The sequence below is a fragment of the Haliotis rufescens genome, unplaced genomic scaffold (genome assembly GCF_023055435.1).
Source record: "Haliotis rufescens isolate VD_foot unplaced genomic scaffold, xgHalRufe1.0.p SCAF_2, whole genome shotgun sequence".
In the NCBI taxonomy this organism is placed as follows: domain Eukaryota; kingdom Metazoa; phylum Mollusca; class Gastropoda; order Lepetellida; family Haliotidae; genus Haliotis; species Haliotis rufescens.
The window spans coordinates 66,475,693-66,490,925 of NW_025963890.1; the positions used below are offsets into that span (position 1 = coordinate 66,475,693).

At 41.5% G+C, this 15,233-nt stretch overlaps 1 protein-coding gene across 1 annotated transcript; it reads right to left on the reverse strand.

Moving 5' to 3' along the window:
- Positions 1–5,722: 5,722 nt before the first annotated feature.
- LOC124135510 lies at positions 5,723–14,708 on the reverse strand. The gene is made up of 16 exons (XM_048399400.1): positions 14,621–14,708; positions 14,351–14,516; positions 13,181–13,830; positions 12,745–12,946; positions 12,449–12,553; positions 12,002–12,204; positions 11,689–11,830; positions 10,712–11,365; positions 10,366–10,392; positions 10,011–10,073; positions 9,124–9,227; positions 7,820–8,099; positions 7,004–7,062; positions 6,585–6,767; positions 6,451–6,492; positions 5,723–5,752 (listed from the first exon to the last, which is right to left on the reverse strand). The coding sequence occupies exons 1-16, from the start codon at positions 14,675–14,677 to the stop codon at positions 5,723–5,725; spliced, it is 2,967 nt and encodes a 988-aa protein (XP_048255357.1). The 5' UTR covers positions 14,678–14,708.
- Positions 14,709–15,233: the final 525 nt, after the last annotated feature.

The window sequence follows — 15,233 nt, forward strand, 5'->3', positions numbered from 1 at the left end:
TCACTGCTGTATATCATCGTCAACGCCCGGCTCACTGCTGCATAACCTCGTCAACGCCCGGCTCACTGCTGTATAATCTCGTCAACACCCGGCTCACTGCTGTATTTCATCGTCAACGCCCGGATCACTGCTGTATTTTATCACCAATACCCGGCTTACTGCTGTATAACCTCGTCAATACCCGGCTCACTGCTGTATAACCTCGTCAATACCCGACTCACTGCTGTATATCATCGTCAACGCCCGGCTCACTGCTGTATAATCTCGTCAACACCCGGCTCACTGCTGTATTTCATCGTCAACGCCCGGATCACTGCTGTATTTTATCACCAATACCCGGCTTACTGCTGTATAACCTCGTCAACACCCGGCTCACTGCTGTATAACCTCGTCAACGCCCGGCTCACTGCTGTATAATCTCGCCAACACCCGGATCACTGCTGTATTTCATCGTCAACATCCGGCCCACTGCTGTATAACCTCGTCAACACCCGGCTCAATACTGTATAACCTCGTCAACGCCCGGCTCACTGCTGTATAACCTCGTCAACACCCGGCTCACTTCTGTATAACCTCGTCAACGCCCGGCTAACTGCTGTATAACCTCGTCAATACCCGGCTCACTGCTGTATAACCTCGTCAAAACCCGGCTCACTGCTGTATAACCTCGTCAATACCCGGCTCACTGCTGTATAACCTCGTCAACACCCGGCTCACTGCTGTATAACCTCGTCAACGCCCGGCTCACTGCTGTATAACCTCGTCAACGCCCAGCTCACTTCTGTATAACCTCGTCAACACCCGGCTCACTGCTGTATAATCTCGTCAACACCCGGCTCACTGCTGTATTTCATCGTCAACGCCCGGCTCACTGCTGTATTTTATCACCAATACCCGGCTTACTGCTGTATAACCTCGTCAACACCCGGCTCACTGCTGTATAACCTCGTCAACACCCGGATCACTGCTGTATTTCATCGTCAACATCCGGCTCACTGCTGTATAACCTCGTCAACGCCGGGCTCAATACTGTATAACCTCGTCAACGCCCGGCTCACTGCTGTATTTCATCGTCAACACCCGGCTCACTTCTGTATAACCTCGTCAACGCCCGGCTAACTGCTGTATAACCTCGTCAATACCCGGCTCACTGCTGTATAACCTCGTCAATACCCGGCTCACTGCTGTATAACCTCGTCAATACCCGGCTCACTGCTGTATAACCTCGTCAACACCCGGCTCACTGCTGTATAACCTCGTCAACGCCCGGCTCACTGCTGTATAACCTCGTCAACGCCCGGCTCACTGCTGTATAACCTCGCCAACACCCGGATCACTGCTGTATTTCATCGTCAACATCCGGCTCACTGCTGTATAACCTCGTCAACGCCCGGCTCAATACTGTATAACCTCGTCAACGCCCGGCTCACTGCTGTATTTCATCGTCAACGCCCGGCTCAATACTGTATAACCTCGTCAACGCCCGGCTCACTGCTGTATTTCATCGTCCATACCCGGCTCACTGCTGTATAACCTCGTCAATACCCGGCTCACTGCTGTATAACCTCGTCAATACCCGGCTCACTGCTGTATAACCTCGTCAACACCCGGATCACTGCTGTATAACCTCGTCAACGCCCGGCTCACTGCTGTATAACCTCGTCAACGCCCGGCTCACTGCTGTATAACCTCGCCAACACCCGGATCACTGCTGTATTTCATCGTCAACATCCGGCTCACTGCTGTTTAACCTCGTCAACGCCCGGCTCAATACTGTATAACCTCGTCAACGCCCGGCTCACTGCTGTATTTCATCGTCAACGCCCGGCTCAATACTGTATAACCTCGTCAACGCCCGGCTCACTGCTGTATTTCATCGTCCATACCCGGCTCACTGCTGTATAACTTCGTCAACGCCCGGCTCACTGCTGTATAACCTCGTCAACGCCCTGCTCACTGCTGTATTTCATCGTCAATCTCCGGACACGCCGTGACATAATTGTTCTACTTGGCAAAGTTTATCACGCACAGGACATATGAGTAGGGGAAGGCTCCTATGTGCCGTGTGCCGGGAGCCACAAGGAAGTGCCAGTAAGCGTGAACCCAGGGGAGAGTTAAGTTACATAGACTGGCGGCAAGCCTCCCTCGCCAGATCCTTTATTACGAGGCTGTAGAAATACGGGACGCCCCTCACTCACATCTGTCTCCAGAACTCTCACGCCGACTTCTTGAGATAATTAAAATATTTTTTCAATGTTCTGCACTTTTTAATATAAAAATGTATTTAGTGTTTGTCAGAAAAGTTAGTTACATAGTTTACTTAATCAATTCTGGTTTATTTACGGTAGACGAATTTATATGACCATAGTGTTATTGCCAAACCCTTCAGTCAATTCTAATTGATCCAGACTGCACAATATCAGGGGAAATCATCATTACAGAAGAAGAAGAAGAAGAAGAAAATTATTTTATTATAGTGCCACCTGGTGTTTAAAAACAGTAAAAAACATTACACGTATACATACGTATGATTGCACTTAAAATCATTAAATTATCCATTATATAAATTGGCAAGAATAATACACGAACATAATCGAAAGTACACACACACGCACGCACGCACGCACGCACGCACGCACGCACGCACCCACGCACGCACACACACACATAAATATTACACGCATTTCATTTTCAATCACACATGCAGTGTACCACATCCACTCAATATCACGTGCGCATACATCACATACAAACACTACCCACATACTCATCTATCATTCACAAAAACATACACATTATATACATCACTGCCCGGCACGATACATCTCTGTAGTGTTTTTGTACCGTTAACAAAGGCGAAAATATTGCATTAGTGTGTCGCATCATGTATGACGAACAATACACAATAAATTACTAAAAATACAACATCTGGCCGATTCAAATAACGGGGATTGCTGATTGTAACAACCTGTAAATACCTCCCATGGTAGGTGAGACGCCGTTTATGCTCCTGATTAGAATCGGTCGTCAGCAACCCATGCATGTCGTAAAAGGCGATTAACAGTATCGGGTTGTCAGGCTCGCTGACTTAGTTGATGTATGTCATCTTATTCCAATTGCGTAGATAGATGCTCATGATGTTAATCACTGGATTGTCTGGTGCAGGTTCGATTATTTACAGACGCCGTCATATAGCTAGAATACTGCTGAGTGCGGCGTTAAACAACAAACAAATCATCATTTATCACCATGCATTTGGTGAAGTCTACCGTAAGGACGAGCGCAGGATTCTCTGGAATGCTGAGAACACCGCAATCTATGTGTACAAAGCTTTGGAATTCCCTTTGCCGCCAACATTTGAGAGAATTACCCTATCGCATCAGCATTGCAATTGCACGTTCATCCAATGGGCTTTTGACGTTCAATGTGTATTGTGTAGTACAGTGGAATATCTGCTTCGGACTTCATTGCGTCAATGTTTTGACATCCAGGGGAAATGAACGTTTTACTTATTGTGGGGCCGAAAGTAAGTCTGATTGTTACAGAGGCCTGTGTTAAGAATATTATAGAAGTATTATTATGAATCATAGTATATTCGGCACCATTGATATCGCCTTGTATTACAAATGCTGATTAGTTAAAGTCCTGTCCCGACAGATTCCACTGTGCACGGTAATATTTGTAAATGTAATAGGTGTGAAGAAAATATGTCCATATTAGCGATAGGGTAGCTCAGTGTCTCAATCAACGCCGAAACTGTCGAGTTCGATTCCTTACATCGGGGTAATGTTTCGTTTGAAGCCCATTCCTGCAGCCCCCCGACGCCGTGATGTAGCCGTTGAAGCGTATAAAACCATACACATGCATTAAGTGCACACAAAGAACTCAAACTTTGGGGTACATGATAACAAAGAAATTTATTCATAACAGAATAATAAACACATATAATATATCCATTGTAATAAAAAAGGTGTGTTAGGTATACCTGCTTCAAATAGCTTCACCAGCAAATATTAACACACTCGGGATACTGTGACACTCAATCAACCGAGTCACCGAGTCCGACCACCCAGTCCACGTAAGTCGCCGCTTACGACAAGCACAGGTTACTTGAGGCAACGCCTACTTCTTTAGGACTCCCCATAGGGTCACATCAACATTTAAGGCCATTAATACATTTATATTTGTTATTCAACGCCGCACTCAGCAATATTCCAGCTAATGACCACGGGTCTGTAAATAATCGAGTCTACACCAGACAATCAAGTGATTGACATCGTGAGCATCGATCACGCAAATGGTATACGATGATATGCATCCCGTTAGTCGTCTTTTACTACAAGCATGGGTTGCTGAAGACCAGTACATGTACTAACCCTCGCGTTCTTGGGGTCGTGATTACATAATTAAGAGAGTATTAGATATAAACACAGAGCAAGTAGTACAAATGACACAATTATTCAAATGAACAGTTCACTCATTCACTTGCCCTAGCGACTGTCCATTACACATACGCAAGACACTGAACTGAACTTTATATACATTTGATGGCTAATGGTTGTGTTGTACAAACATATATCTACAAAATTGAAAATATGGAAAAGAGTAAACTAAGTGAAGAGCCTTTGACTTTAAGTGAAGTGATTCATGTATTAGGGGTGTTCTGTAAACGTCAGATCTGAGAATAAGTTTGTCGGCCTTTGACACAGTGCATGGGTTGCGTCTGTCTGGACTGCTTGAGTACTCAGATCAATGATGCGTGAGTAGATCTCTTGTCCCCAACAGTGATAACTCACCGGATGCCTTTTGTGTAAGTTCTATTCTATGAATGACATTGTTATAAACTTGTCACAGCTGCTGCTGCTTAATAAACCGTAAGGTGCAATATACACTGTATGTGCAACGATTAGACTTGATATGTATCCAGTTACCTGTTGCTAAATTAAGGGAATGTTTGTCTTCATCAACTTTATTCAATTCATTCAATTCATTTCCTCAATATGTCGGCGTCTTTCGGCGGTTCACAAACTCTTCCAGTGCATCTTATCTCACTTATGATACTGTCAATTTCAGAAAACGCTTTTTCTTGAAGATTTAATTTTCCTTTCTCAATAATGACAAGCCTTGCAAGGCTAGGCGATTCTTATTCACCAACCGACAGTGAATGATATCTTCTCCTCAACGTCATCTTCGAAATATTCTTCTCTTTACCCATTCCCACTTTATGACAAATAGAGAATACTAAACGAGCTCCTTTGTAATACTTATTGTATGAAACGAGTGAATAGTTCTGGTATCTCACGATCGAAAGGGAGTCCGATATAAGAAACTATTGACGAGTTTCATAAAAATGTTATTAAACAGGAGCGAGCTTAGTAATTTATTTATTACTTGCCGTTTATAACTTTTCTAAATATGTTACTGACCCACTTTTACAAATATGGAAATGTCATAGAACAAACCAGATGATGTCATACTTGGGTTTTGACTATTTGTTAGGATAGGGATAGGTGACGTCATGTTCAATAGTGACGTCATCTGGTTTGTTCTATGGCGTTTCCATATTTGTAAAAGCGGGTCAGTGACATTCGTGTTGATTGCAGTAAATGTTTCAAAACCGATATCGTTGATTCTTTTTATTTGATAACAAATTCCATCCTTTTTAGCTATTATAACGGTAACGCTATTTTCAGGGCATTATCATTTGCAGAAACCCTCGGTCTTAATGGAAGACCTCTGGCTTCTCAGGATGCTGCATCAAAAAAATTACAACACGTCACAATACCCTCTGACGTAATATGTAGAATATTGTTACAAGATCCAACCACGAAACAATGTCATGTGACGTCAGCATAGCATCAGGGTTGAGAGGGTCATTGCGTGTGCATACCCTCTCAGTGATCTATCGTCACTACACGCAATGTCGTTGAATAAGCCCAAGGATGTTGGGAGTTTTCAATATTTGTTACTGAAACTTGTTCCCGCAGTATATAAGCACGCGCTTTGGTATAATACAACGTGTTATACAGCTGTATGTTTATTAAACGGGTGATCTCTTTACGGGCGAATAAAAAAACTATATATTCCCTTGGCATATTTTGTCTTCAGTTTAAAATTGTAACTGCAGATATTTCTAAAAAGCAATTCTGACCTTTTGAACAAGTGGCGCCCGGCGTCTCCTTTTGGACTTGAAATGTTGCCATCCCTCTATAACTTGGCTTGATAAAGCTGCGTTTCTCTGCTTACCCCGAAACAAATAACATATTCTAAAATAGCAAGTGATATATTCAAGGACGAATATTGTTTTGGTATTTGCACACATTATCACAATTTGTAACAAAGTTGATTAATCTATTAATGAATGACATGGCATCTTGTAAACATATCTACATATCATTTTGTACATATCATATGTATATATCACGGTATGTTGAATATCCTGTCACTTACCCCCCACCTTTGACACAGCACATACAAGGAGACGTTTATTATCTGCAAAGAAACATAATATTATTAACGTTATTGTTCCACTTTATCACCGTTTAATAAATGTACTTCATGTGTATACAGTGGTGTACACATACCTGATCATATAGCCAGCCCACAGCCCATCTGGTCTCTTTGTCAATTTTCACTCTCATCTGGTCTTCTGTTTCTTTCGGAAGTATTGGTGCTATTGTCAGAATATCCAATTTTGATATTCGGTAGGGACCTATCGTCACTACTATTTCGTCCAATCTTCTGTCATCATTACAGATATCTTGAAACTGAAAAACATACAACAAATTATATCTATATATCAAAGATATCATTGTATCCGCCAAGTTTATATTTCCTTTATATATTGTAAGTGTACTTAGTTATAGGTTACAAGTAACAGTTACAGTTAAACCGCCCTGTAATAACAAACATTATTACATGACTCTCTACCTTAAGGCAGTTCGCCCTGTATCGTAAGCATATTTGTAAAGACGAAAATATCAATATGTTTCATCACACTCACCACATCCTCCGCCGGCAATGGTGATGAATCTGCTTGCGCGGTGGAACATTCCACTTGTCCTAAAATAACAATGACGGATTGTTTCGGCAACAGCTTGCTAAAATGACATATACGTCATGTATACTTTTTTTATTACTTGTACTTATATACATTGCAAGTGATTCCATGGCATTTCATTGACTAACCAAGGAATTTTAGGCGGAAACAATTACCGAAAAATATTTAGGTCACTAACGAACAACTGTGTTATGATTGGCTTATGAAGTGTGTGCGCTGTTTTAGCTCGAAATGTTGGCTACAGTTGTTTGTTTAATGAACAGTCTGTGAAGTTACTATCGTTGACGTACTTATTTATGCTTATGTACACAGTGTGCAAACCGGTTTTTACCTTTATACCAACATAAAAGCAAAAGATATATATTGAAGTTAATTCTTAAATGTAACACGTCAACGACAGCGATTAACCAGTCTCGATAATCTGACGAAACAGATTCCACTGGGCGTAAAAGGCTCAATAGTGGTGATAGTTAAAGGAAATATTCCGCGTTGTATGCGGTTGTGAAAAAAAATATACTTTGTATTTTTAATTAGAATAAGTCGCCAGCGCTTGTCTTAAGAGACGACTAAAATGTATCGGATGATAACACTTATTATGCCAACCACTGGCCCAGGTTCTTGAATTAGAAGAATTGATATAGAAGAACTGTTGGTGAAAGCAAATGTGTGGCAAAAGTGGGTACTTATTTCATATTTGATCTTTTAGTTACTTATATATGAAACCCGTATGAATGAAAATATTGAATATAGAATACTTACCAGCACGTTGGAAATCCAGACTTTGATAATGTGCTTCATGATAGTGACCTAACATCATAGCCGCTCCTGGTCCACCAGATATCATTACAACATTGCTGTCGGACGCGGTTCCATCTTCGGAACTTGTGAAAACGGCAATGTCCTTTTTGAGAAACTGCGATGTTCTCTGTACTACAAGGTGATCAACGTATTCACCCGGTGTAGACATGGCCTCCAAGTAAAGGTTCCAGGTTTTGTGCCGTTGCACATCGACAAAATTGGATAGGTGTGTGCCTCCTTCCTATAGAAAACAAGTATATATAATTGACGTTACACAAGCAGGTTTGGTAGCATTTTAATTAGTAATTCATCATATATCAATTTTAGGCACACTTAGGGTGTGGGTGTAGTATTGTGGCTGAAACGTTTGCTTGTCACGCCGCAAGCCATTGTTACATTTCCCACATGAGTACCATCTATGGATCTAATTTCTGAGGTCATCAACGGTTCCATTGACCGGCTAAAACCACAATCACTCTCTGAAATTAAACACCTACATGCGCCTTAAACTCTAATCATAGCGAGGTGAGGTTGAATGGGGCGAGGAACAAGGAGCTGTCATCTATTCGCTGTGCAGAGTTACGTCCATTAACCATGTTAGAAAATACCGACCATGTACACAGCTATAGAACTGACCTTATCCTCCACTTTAGTCGGCATGTTTTATGCCAGTCTTGGAACTGCCTTGTCCAGCGAAATTTCGTACCTCCACCTGAACCCCACTGAATACCTGTGTTATGAATTTGAATGATGTGCGCAGACATCCTGTATCATCTGTATTCACTTATCGAGTGTATCTGCACCCGAAGGGCAACCCCAGTACCCTCACCAGACCAATAACACGTCACAATGGTTATCTGCATGGATTCTCCATGTGATTCCTTGACAATGCTGTTTTCCATTATGTTGTTATCTGATTATGTATTATCCTTTCGAAATGTGTTCCTAGACACAGATTAATTTGAAGCCAATACTAGCCTATTATACTGTACTCGCCTAAGCATATATCAGTGGCATGCGTCTTCCATGACAGCTCGCCCTTATATAGAAGGGTTCTGTATGAGCTTACATATGCACAAATATATGGTCCGGTGTGCACTTACATAAGGATACCTCCGTAGGCTGTCAACTACTGCCATCATTAGTCCCCTGTGGTCAAACACTGATCTGGTATCGAGGCGTTGAAGCTGATCTACAACTGCGTGGAAAAAACAGTTGCCATCTCCGGCAGTTCTCCCTCTAAAACGCAGCCCGTGTTCGGTTACCGAGGCCAGAAGTCGTTCTGATGTCCCTTGGCAAAACGTTGTCACGTTTGATGGACTAGCCTTCTGCAGTGCTTCTTGCAGTTGTTTCAAGGTAACTTTGTGATCTGTATCATACAAAAGTACAATAAAAAGTAGGCAATATGTGTGTGTGTGTGTATATATATATATATGTGCGTGTGTGTGTGTGTGTGTGTGTGTGTGTGTGTGTGTGTGTGTGTGTGTGTGTGTGTGTGTGTGTGTGTGTGTGTGTGTGTGTGCGCGCGCGCGCACATGTGTCAATCTAGGCACGGATCGAGTCTATAGTCTGTGTGTGCATATCTTTAAATATTATGTTCACTAGGATGAGTCGTAACGAGGATATTCCATCACTGCCATACAGTCAAACACTTGTATGCAGAAACCCTAAGTTCAAGATGAAAATGCCCAAATGATCAATACTGACACTTCTCAATTCTTCGTTATAGAGAATTCCCAGGAGTTTCCCATGGGGATGTGGAAGAAGTCCGCCATTGTTTACGACAATTTCTGAAATACAGTATCATGAAGACATGCATCTAAATTTCAATGTGTGTTGTTCATACGCTTATAAACGTCAGTTTCGTGGTCATGTGACCGGCCTCTTGACATGACATGTGACTTCATGACATGTGAACTTCACATTAAAACATTATATTAATGTGTTAAAAATACATGCAGGTCAACAGATTCATCAGTGAAATGACTAATATTTGATGCCGCTGTTAGCACTATTCTAGCAATATCCCATACAGGGACATAAGACATTTGCTTCATGCATTTCCCACGTGTGAAATCGGACATTGACCATCGGGAAGAACACCGACCTCTAGGGTACCACACTGCCCAACAGATACATAAATGTTACTTACATTTGAGCGATATTTTCTTGTGCTTCTGTGCGTCTTCAGTCCTCGTCCAAAGGTCTGTTTTCCCTGTAAATATGAAAGGTCAACACCAGAACGATTATCTCGATTATCCGACGAAGCAGATTCCATTGGTTGTAAAAGGAACAATAGCCTTGAAAATTATATGAATGGATCACTGAAAAACAACAGATAAAGTTTAACATGCCATTGTAAAAGTTCAAATAAAATACAACAAGAGCCTTTATTATTTCTTGTCATCTAACTTATAATTAGACAAGGCACGTAATGGATGCTAAATCATGCTGCATGTTTAGGTACATGTATATCAACATGTTAGAAATAAATTGTATCAATTTACCTTCTTTTTCTGCTGCATTGTCCAAATCTGGAAGGTAAAATGTCACTTTGGAAATGAAATACGACGCTTGTGCGTGCTGATTGGCGTATATCGTCAAAATAATGTCAACCTATTATATTGTATTCAATTTCTTCATATGGACGGTGGAGTACCCTAGTGGTTAAACGCTTGCTGGTCACGCTGAAGACCCGGGTTCGATTCCCACATGTGAAGCCTATTTCTGGTGTCCCTCGCCGCAATATTGCTGGAATATTGATGAAAGCGGCGTAAAACCATACTCACTCACTCACTTCCCAATAAACGTCATACATGATCATGTCATAGAATGCCACTTATAAGTTCTTACCTGAAAGATGCAGGCGGCCAAACTTGTCATGACGTATTTCACCATACGAAATGTCTGTGTACAGTTTTCCTTTGATTGCTTCTGTCATTTTCCTGTTTGTATGTTCATTGTGAAAATGTAGAAGCAATCGCAGGACAAACATGTAGTTTCCCGGCGACATCGCATCTAGAAAGTAGTTGTTCCGGTTCATTTCCCTGTGCAGCTGCTCTTCAACTTGTGAATTTATTGAGCCCTTCATTTCGGGAACAAACGTTATACGCCTTAGGAGTTCCTCATCTGATTTTGTATTCCCTTCATGAAACCTATCCAGCAAACAGAACGTTTCATTTGAGGTTGGCAAATCATAGTCGGAGACTGGTGCTACTGTCACCCATTCCTTCATGCAAGGTATACTCTTTGAAAATACCCCCTCCTTAGCTTTTTTTATGTTGTCTGCAGTCGCTTCACCCAAGCGTCCTTCGTTGGGCGAGAACATGTTCTTCCGCCGCTTGTTACCATGGCGTGACATCATTGGGGCTACGTCACTAATGATGACTGGCGGTTGTCTTGACATAGATAGAATGATGTCGACATGGTCTCTGACACTTTCAGGCCTCAGAATAGCTTTGAATGCGTACACTATTCTATGGGGGCAGGACGCTGATACCCATCCACCTGAATGAACATTAACATAGTGATGGGACACATTTGGTTTAACCTTGCTTTTAATAGTATACTATATACTCCAGTAGTCAGATTGTGGAGTTTCAAGTTACAAAATGACATTCCATTAACAGACTCAGTGCTGATTCTTATGCAGAGGGGGCTGGGGATGGCCTATCTTGAAGACATTTAACGAAAATAATATTACCAAGCAAAAGCAATTGTGTTACAAAGTAAGTAGTTATTTTGCATCATTTAGTCTGGCACTTGAATGTGGGAACACACACTATATATGTTTTATTCATCATTTTAAATGCAATAGTAGGCATAATTACCAGAATGGCCCCATATGCTTGAAAATAACTTGTTGAAGGTTGATTTGCTTTTCAACTTTTCCTTCAAGCTGTTGATCATCTCTAATTTGGTCCCTTTGGCGTCTACTTCCATCTTTGTACACCAGTGCCGTACATCCAGATCCTACATGATATGATATAGAAAATGTCGAAAACATGAGTGACTATGCTTATCATATCATATCATATCATATCTCAATTTGTAATATTACTACCTACGCATATCAAGATTGCAAGAATTGTACAAATGTGCCTAGTTGATATCAATAAGGCCTTTCGATTATGTCATATTTACCTTCTTTTCACATAACATTTGGATCAGGAAATCTTCAGTCAGTTCCTTATCCCCTGTATCAAAATCTGTATCTCGAAGATGGGTTCTGAGAGATCGAACTTTTTCAGCTTCAGTGTTGAAAGCATTTTCATCTTTTCTGGCTAATCCAATGAAAGGAGCCCAGTTGTCATAACTAGGTGTAACACGCCCGACGTTGGCTGCTTCTGTCAGGGAATGAAATGATAAATACATTATAGTGTATATAAACAATATCCTTACAGTAACTTTAATTTTAGTTCCCCCCCCCCCCCCCCTCTCTCTCTCTCTCTCTCTCTCTCTCTCTCTCTCTCACTCACTCACTCTCTCTCTCTCTCTCTCTCTCTCTCTCTCTCTCTCTCTCTCTCTCTCACACACACACACACACACAGACAAGATGAGTCATTTATAATACAATATGAGGATTTGCACCTTTTCCAAAACCCCGAAGTAAAATAGACGCCTCCACCGTTTGGCTCCAAAACACATCCATGTTGATTCCATCTGTAGCTGTTTCTGTCCCTGGTACTTGTGACACTGTAAGCAATACATGTTTACCATAAGAGACGAGAGAACAGGGATTAGGAAACATCATTATGGGATATTGTTTGTGACCAACCATGAGATAATGGACCTTACATTTTTGCTTTCCATTTTTACATTTTGAAACTACATCGTTAATGCGCTTATACATTTCTTAGACACTGGAAATTATAAATTAGACTTACATGCTAATGGAAATGCACATTTCCTATTTGCATCTGTCACCAGGCAACATGGAAAACGGCCACAGATGTCACAGGTAAAGTTGTACTTGTGATCGCACATTGCCTCAAAGTGCAGATATCCCTGTAACATTTTGTCTCCGGGAAAATGTAAGCCGGAATCTTCTGATAAGATATCGGCAGCCCTTCCAACGGCTGTATGATTCTGAAACCATTAAGCAGGCGAAATTGATCACATTCATTATGCCGATATTTTAAACTAATCCTAAGTTAACAGTCAAAAGTGTTTAAAGTCCGAATGTCACCGGCCCACATCAAGTGCATATATCAACAAACAATGCGCCATACAACAATCAGATATCACGATCACATAAATATGCAAAGTGTTGTTTTGGAGAAGGGAGTCGTCCATAAACTAACTAAATTAGGTATAATGTACCTTCAAGTTAACTCTGAACCAGTGGCACAGGCGAACTGACAGGAACACGTGGTCGTCAAAATTGTGTATACCATCCCTGTGCTCTTGGTACCTGTAGAAGTGACCGCACGCTTTGCACTTCTTTATGATAACTGATTGCAAATGGTGGCACTGATAAATACCTACATTGCCCCTTGCTGCAACACCCAAAGCTAAATTGCAATTTTCATGTTCACATTGTATCTGCTGTGTGACAGTGTTCATTTGTACATGAAGTGGGTAATCTGGACCGATACTGGACTTGCTGATCATGTAGAGACCGCGGTGTTTATCAACGCATATTCCACGTTGGTATGACTTGGTTTTCACTTCATCTCGTGCATTGTGTGTCTCAATATGTCTTTTAATGTTTTTCTTAGAGATCATTGCATTGCAGACAAAACATGTCACTTTCGGAACTTGCTCTCTCTTCACTTTTTGGATTTTAGGGGACTCTGCTGAAGTTCTTTCCTCAGAAGCTGTCTGGTTTGTTGTCAGAACAAAAGGGCAAACCGTGGTCGTGAGTCGGACAAATGTGAACTTTCTCCGGAAGAGTTTACCACACGGGCAGTGGTAATGGCACCGGTCTTGTTTCGGAGTACAATCCAAAAAGCAGCTTAACACCCATAAATCTGCAAGGACACAAATACGGATTATTATACCGGACCGCCTCCGTGGTCTAGTGGTAGAACGTCCGCCCGGTGAGCGGAAGGTCCGGGGTTCGATCCCCGGCCGCGTCATACCAAAAGATGGTACTTGTTGTTAACATGTCTGGCGCTCGGCATTAAGGTGCTTAAACAAGGACTGGTCGGCTCGGAGTCAGTATGCTGTCTCTGTGTGGGGTATTCATGTTAAACTGTGGCATGGCATCTCAGTGAGCTAGCACTATAAAACGGCATCAGTCCGGACCAGTACAAGCAGCCACTCACACAAACACGAGCATGCACGTCGCTAAATAGTGCAATAATCTTCGAGGCGACGTTAAACCCCATTTTACCTCACCTCACCTCACTATTATACCAGATAAAATGGTGCGTTGGGCTTGTGAGGTTGTGTAATGGACACCGTTTTACACGTATGCGTAATGCCACGTATACGCTAGGTACATACCACGCAATATTAGATTAATAACAAACACCAATTTATACATACCCCCAACTTTGACGGCATGTTGTGTGTGCTTGTTGATGTGTCCTTCCTTGACATTGTACCGTCGTGACGTTGATTCTGGACACAGTTTGCACTGGAATATTCCATCAACTTTAGCCAGTAAACTCTTACATGTGCCGAGCTCTTTTGTGTGCCATATGTCTTCATTCTGTAGACAAAGGTAGAAAGTGTAAAATCAACAAGTTTTCAAAAGAAGTCCTATTTTTCTATTGCTTGAGACTCCCGGACACTGAGTGGTGTAAAGCCACTTACATTTATGAGTACTAAATGAAACATAACGCGTCGATATCCATTATCTTCGCCGTGCATTTATGAAAACCTGTAACCAACTGAAGGTAGGGTGCTACAATGTCTAGGTTACATGGCCACTGTAGATAATAATACTCACGTTTGTTTCACAACGTCCATGCCTGGAAGAAATAAAATAATGACAATATATAAACATTTGAAGAAATGTGTACAACCATTAGAATCCTTAAATTTAGGTTAACACTGTTACCAGTTTTTAGCACAAGGTGTAGGCAGTTTAAACTAGAACCAATGTCTTTATAACTAGGAATATATGCTCTTGGTTTATGTATATCACAATTCCATTAACGAGTTTCAGCCATCTCTTTCTATAACCTTATATAGTACGAACAATATAGTTAACATATACCATTACTTTCTTATTTGTGTGTTAGTGAGTGAATGAGTGCGTGCGTTCGTGTGTTCGTGTGTTCGTGTGTACGTGTGTGTGTCTATGCAAACGTCTCAATTGAAATAGCCTGAAAACTTAGTGGCACATCTGTGAAGCTCACATGTTTCGCATAGAAAAGGTTTAATATACGGGTTTGAAATATTATAAATATTATTATCTCTTTCC

What these genes read in the sequence shown, in the direction of transcription:
- LOC124135510 (XM_048399400.1), bottom strand. Translation starts at nt 14,677, where the DNA reads ATGCACGGCGAAGATAATGGATATCGACGCGTTATGTTTCATTTAGTA. An exon ending in GGTTCAGAGTTAACTTGAAG is followed by an intron (nt 12,947 to 13,180) that starts GTACATTATACC and finishes TAATGGTTTCAG; the next exon opens with AATCATACAGCCGTTGGAAG. An exon ending in AAGCATATGGGGCCATTCTG is followed by an intron (nt 11,366 to 11,688) that starts GTAATTATGCCT and finishes ATGTTCATTCAG; the next exon opens with GTGGATGGGTATCAGCGTCC.